Source organism: Drosophila tropicalis, unplaced genomic scaffold (assembly GCF_018151085.1).
Source record: "Drosophila tropicalis isolate 14030-0801.00 unplaced genomic scaffold, ASM1815108v1 contig_878, whole genome shotgun sequence".
Lineage (NCBI taxonomy): Eukaryota > Metazoa > Arthropoda > Insecta > Diptera > Drosophilidae > Drosophila > Drosophila tropicalis.
The window spans coordinates 4,724,735-4,731,419 of NW_027173374.1; the positions used below are offsets into that span (position 1 = coordinate 4,724,735).

The window sequence follows — 6,685 nt, forward strand, 5'->3', positions numbered from 1 at the left end:
GTTGTTATTGTTGTTGTTGTTGTTGTTGTTGATGTTGTTGCTTTAATCCGAAATGCAATCATTGAAATGCATTTTATTTAAGCTGCACTCGCTTATTGCATTTTTGCATATAAATTTGGAAGCTTTTGTGTGGTAACTCAGAGATGGCAAGTAAAAGAGAGAGAAAGATGGCAACAACAAAAAAAAAAAAAAAAAAAAGAGAAGGTAGACAGACTATTGGAGGACTGTTGGGGAAACCCCAAGCGACTTATTTTTATATATGTATTTACAACTATTGTGACGTTTGCCCTCTCGCTTTTGCCCTCTTCGCTCATTCAGTTTCAGTATCTGCAAGTTTCAGTTGATTTTTTATTGTCAATCGAACAATAACGAAATCATCGGGCAAGTTACGCCAAACGCCACAGACGCAGGCACGGCGAAAACTTTAAGGTAGGCAGCAGCAGCAGCAGTGACAGCATCACGAGCAGCAATCGTGCCACACCCCATCAGTGAGATTTATATGCCCAGGCGATGTGACTCAATCAATGGCATTTGTGTGTTGTATGACGACGACAACTACAACTACAACAACGAGAAAAGCTAAAATCTCTGTCTCCTTCTTTCCTTCCCATTTCCTTGGCCAGCAGGACATCAGACAGTCGGATAGAGAGAATGACGACGACGACGACGAAGACGACTTCTGCAGAAAGATATAAAGCGAGTGAGTGAGTAAGAGACATGCACAGCATTTTGTGTAAAGAAATCAAAAATTTATACAAACTTTGCACAATGAATGAGCAGCAACAAAAGAAGCAGCACACAACCGTACCAAGCAGAGGAAGGCATCAGGATATATGAGAGAGGTGGGAGCAGGAGAACGGACAATCAGAGTTGGTGTATCCTGGCAGTGCCTTGTAGTCCAGTATCTGGGTCTCGGCAGCCTTACCATTTCCTAGCAATTGCCGAAAATTGTTGCAGTTGGCGTTCCTCACTCGCTCTTTGACGGCAGACGTAACAGCAACTGCAACAACAACAACAACAACAATAAGAGCATCTACTGGTCAAAAAAGCATTGAGTTGCAACTTGCTACTGGGCCAGCATAACACAACAAAAGGACATGGACGTACCACTCGCCGGTCTTTTACTTCTGCTTCTACTTCTGCTTGCTACTGTTGCTCAGGATACGATATGTTGTATAGGTAGTAGTTGGGTCTTGGGCCATGTGAAACTGCAGCAAAGGAATTAATTAAAAATTCCGAAAATATCCGGTTAGCTCTTTATAACAATTTCATGTGCCATGCCGAACTTTCGACTTCCAGCCGAGAGGGAACTCTTCCTCAATCAATGAGTGTGTCGTAATGTGTGTGTGTGTGTGTGTGTGTGTTTAGATACAAACTTTAAATATTTGTTGACTTTTTAACATACCGAGCTTGAATTTCTTTACCTGAAGATTGCAAATATCCAGAGTCAGTCAATGGCTTCATCATTCTGAACATCTCTTTTGTTCATTAAAATTTTCATTGTTTTGGCAATTTGCCAAAGCCAAAATATGTGAGAATTCATTTGTGAAATATAAACATATACATACATAGGTATTCAAGAGAATACATATGTATATTGTAATATTTAATTTTCTTGCTGTAACTGGAGCTAAAAGTTTATAGTTAACCTCATGAGTTAAAAACATGAGTAACTTGTGTAGGTGCTTAACACTCTGTCAAATTGTTTGTAACATAATAAAAACCTTTATTTTGTTAAATTTTATAAAATAGATCAAGTGGCCCCTTTAATGGCCAGAGATTTTTTTTTTTCTTGACAAACCTTTACAAATTTCTAAGAAAATCATTTTGCAATGCAATGTCAAAGCAATAATTTCAGACAGATAAAAGGAGAAGGAAAACATTTACAGATATAAACCGCAAAAATTATGGGAGACCCACACAATGAATGCTCGGCAAATGCTTCAATCGAGCATGAGAAGGCGAACATTTTTCAAAAAGAGAATGAGAAAAAAATTGGTCAACGGAATGCTCGTTAAAACTAAAACAATTGGACAACATAAATTAGCAACATTAAAATACCAAGTCAAAGAATTGGTTGCCGGATGTGCGAGCGATTGATTCAATTAATTGGCAAATTAAAAGGGGGGAATTTCTCTCGTTAAACGACAAAGGAACAAAGTTAATGGATGGGGCAAGTCAAAGAGGAAGGGCGATATTATGACAATGTTAGAAAAGCAAATAATAAACGGTTTCTCTTTCTCTCTCTCGTTTTGTGCGTGTGTGTGTTTGTGTGGGGCCAACGAAAAATGAAGCCAAGGGCCAAAACTGGGCACTGAATTGGGCCGACACAAAAGTGACAGACGCCCATGGGGGGTCCTCTCACTGGCACAATTGAATTTATTATGGCATTTCAACTCGACAAGCATCAATTGAATGAAAGTGGACCGATAGCGTCCCCGCCCACAATTCCCCACTCACACACACACATAGACACATAAAAGTAGACAAAGAGCTGATGCAATAGCATCATTATTGGACTAAACCGAAACTATTTGCCTCAATGGGCCACACAACACGCCACGGACATAGGAATCGAGAAAGCGAGACCAATACAGAGACATGGAAAGTGAGACAGACAGAGGGAGTAAGGGACATGAGACATAGTGATAGTCCAATGCCCTCGGGGTGTATTTTTCGCCACTTTCGCCAGTTGGCAGCAAAAAGTGTTGACTGTCTTTGATTTTGTTTGTCTGCCTGCTGCCTGCAACTTGACTGCTTGGCCATGTGTGTAAGTTGTCGCTGTTGTAACCATATCCTCGACTCTGGGGACTAACTAGAACGATTACACACTGTTTGTCCCATATCGATTGAGCTATATAATTTACAAATGTTTGAATTCGCCTTTGTGCACTTAATTAAATGAAATAAAAACAACAATAATTGTTATTAAAGATTGCAGATGGAAACGGGCTGGGCTGTAGCGGCAAAAAAAGATTTTTTTATTCCACCATAGATCTGCCAATTAACTGTTTTGCCTTTTGGTTTCAAAGTATGTTTGTAATCGCTCGAATAGAAGCCCCCGTCAAAAGCTTATGAACAAAAAATACACCGTAGAATATGTGTTAGGGAAAGAAATTTTTAATCCCGCCAATTGTGCTGGTGATTCACGTGCCGGACTCAGCTATACATACATATATACATGAACGAGGGTTGCCCAAACAGTATTGCAAATATGTGAAATTTTCCGATTATTTTTGTCTGTTTAAAAGTAATTCAAATATGAATCATAAGCCAAGTGATAAGACTCAAATATTAAAGTTTCTTAATTTCTAACTGATAGTCCAGTAATTTAGGACAGTTTTTATATCTCTTCTCTGCCTACTATCCTTGAGGGTAAACGAATATCTACGCCAATGTCGTCTGTACGCTCATGGCGACCATATCTATGGGCACAACAAAGTTAAATCGTTAAAATCCTTTGACCATGTCACACTTTTATACATAATCGTGCTCGGGCACGTGCAGACAACCGCAATGTTGGCCGAGGATATGTATGCAACAGAAAATAAAGCAAAAAAAAAAGGATAAAAATTGGCAAATATTACGTATGCGTGCGTTCAATGTCGGAGAGGGTTGCCAACAATGCAGGCCAGGCATTAAGCGGACACAAACAGAGGCTTTAACCAGAAACCACTGGCCCCGGGGTCATCTAGTATTATCTGTGCGGCAGTTTCTATACCCTTGTAAATGCTGGATTTGATGATTGAGTTTGAAAGAAACCATTTGGCATTGTTTTGCGATGTTATTCTTAATATTCATCAATAACTATGCCTATTGAAATATTTTTGTAACTCATGCGGAAATAAAATTAAGCGTTGCATACATTTATGCATACCTCTTGGGAAGAGTATGCAATATTAATATCCATTGTAGTTATTGCCTTTAACAAGGCTTAATTAGTGCAGCTTAAAGTTTGATTTTAATAATCAGTGAACAATTTACACACAATCAAGTTGATTACAGATTATATAGTTTTAAGTGACCGAACGTAAGAGCGTTATATATGATCCAGCCTTTTGTACAATCTGCAATGAGTTGTGGCACTGATTTGAGAAAACGGAATGGAATTTCTGATAGTGTATGTCTCACCGAAATAAGTGTAGCCAAATTGGCTTCAAAAAAGTAACCATCAATGTGAATGCCTCGCTGGGAACGCATCATGGATATCTGTAACGAACGTCCAATGCCTGGATTATATACCCCAGGCCAGTTGCTCGCATAGATGGCCCAGGCAAAACCTCTGCTTTCCGTTTTGACACGTTCACCGCAATAGCAATAGATGGAAACTTGAACCAGTATGGAGATTATGAATGCACCATAGAATAGCATACCGGGCTGCATGAAATTGTTGGACAACTGAAGGCACAGGACACACAAATGCACTGAAGCCGCCAGAAATTCTGTGCATATGAGTGGCCTGAAGTAGCCATTCAATGCATCGCCAAGATTTAAGGACTCCTCATACAAATGGAAAATGTGTGCTAGTTTCTCTACAGATTCCTTCAAATGGTCGTCTTCCAAATGCAGCATTTTGTACTGAACGAGTTTAAATAGTGCACACAAATTATGAGTCAGCGAACAGAATAGTGTATCTACACACACAGTCGGCAATATAACGCCCAGGGCGGCAGCAATATTCCATAAATAGGCAACTAAGTAAAAAGGTCAATGTTCATTATTCCAAGGATACCTTTAGAACGGAAGAGAAGGATAAAAGAATAAATCCTTAAAGTAAGCTAGAAATATAAAAATATTTGAGGTTTATCCAGTTTTTTTCTCAGAAAGAAGACATGCTTTTGACAGAGTCATAAACAATTATAGTAATTTCACTGAATTTTTAAACGCACAGAGAGTTTATATTTTGTTTTATTTACTTACATGCTCGGAAAGGGCAATATTCTTGACTCTACGTGACCAGTTTGCCAATATGAGCTGAACATACCTAACAGAGGCATTATGCAAGCCAAGAGCCCAGCTAAAAGAAAACAATTCTTATACAATCTACTTATTAACTGATCACGTTGATTTTCCCATGTGACAATCTTGGCATAATCTTTTTGTAGACATTCTGAAAAAGAGGGACATTTTACGCTTCAGCTAAAACCAAGAACCGATTAATGCTCACCCCTTTCAAGAACAAGGCGAAACCTTACAATGAGTTGTTGAAAACCTTTATACAAATAAATTATGAGTCCAATTTTATAAAGAGCCAATAAATCTACCAGTACAGAACATAGAGTATCTGTTAGTTTATCCAAATTGTTAATATTGTGTAGACCAAATGTGATGGTTAGTGGCAGAAATGTAATCACAGACAAAATGCTACAAATGGTTCTCCTAAAATATGGTTTTCCACTATTTCTATCCGCTTTTAGTATATCGAAACCCAAAAGTCGAAAGTAGACTGCTTGCAGTCTTAGAAACTCGTCGGTCAGCATGGTTTAGAGTTAATTTAATGACTAATCTCATGACTTGACACCAGCCTTTTATAGGGTCGTGATTGCCACCTGCTAATTTTGCTCATTAGTGACTAGAAAATCAATAGAATATGATTAAAAATTTAGAATAATTTCAGGACAAAAGAACGTGAATGCTTTACATTTCCATGGCATTGTTTGGCATTGTCCTTCACAACATATTCTTATTTCTATGCAAATTCATAAGCCTAACTAAACTTTTTGATATTTGCACAATAAATTATACTTAATTAAAAACAATTAAAACCCAATTCCATTTCTTAAATCTGGTCAGAAATCCCAGTTTCCATTTTGCGCATTGGACTTGAATGTTCGGATTTGAGTATGAATTCGGTTGCCTGTTGTAAAGTGCAGCAAGCAAATCTCTTGGCCATTGCAAATATTTGGCAAACGTTTCTACATAAAATCCCTTAAGTAAGCAAAAGGCATCGATCTGCAAGGTACCCTAGAAAATAAAATCCTAGACTTTCTAGTATTCTTCAACAGTTTTTAGAATCCTGGTTGTAGGCATGATTTCTATAGTAAACATTTACTTAAGGCTTAGACCCCTCCCATTTGAATATACCCGTTAAGATTATCCCAAAAAGGGTATGAAAATTAAACAAATCTTTGCCGCATTTCAAATGTGAAAACTTTTACTGTTGTCCCTTTTACGTTGCCTTCTCTGCTTAACTTGAGTTTTGTCTTTGTGTTCTATTTGCTCTCAACATTTCAGTTTATTTCGAAAATATTTTAATTATTCAATGTTTGCTTCTGTTGTTGTTTTTGTTACTTGCTAAGCTCGTGTCAACTTTTGCCACACACCCAGACCCACAGAGACACCCACACTCATATCCCAAGCCCATACAGGGTGCGTTGTGTTGAAAGGTCCTTTCGGTGCTTCCTCGAGTTCACAGATCATGGCTTTTTGCTCAAGTTTTTACTCAACAGTTGGTCAAAACTATTTGTGCAAACATTCATTGAGTTTTGCAACAAATTAATGCAATTACACATTCAGCAACATTTTGCTCAGCTAAGCCACTTAGATGTTTGCTAACCAAGTGCGAATTGCGGTGACAAATATTGATAGCATAATTAATAACAATTTCAGATAGCTTAATTATTAACAAAAGACATTAAGCGATTACCTAGCACTTTTCGAGCAATAATTAATTAAAATTTCCACC

At 37.9% G+C, this 6,685-nt stretch overlaps 1 protein-coding gene across 1 annotated transcript; it reads right to left on the reverse strand.

Annotated features, from left to right (window-relative positions):
* Positions 1-4,016: 4,016 nt before the first annotated feature.
* Or98b (Odorant receptor 98b) lies at positions 4,017-5,480 on the reverse strand. The gene is given in 4 exon segments (XM_068301983.1): positions 4,017-4,067; positions 4,132-4,732; positions 4,921-5,095; positions 5,147-5,480. Coding segments are annotated over 4 exon segments (1,161 nt in total).
* Positions 5,481-6,685: the final 1,205 nt, after the last annotated feature.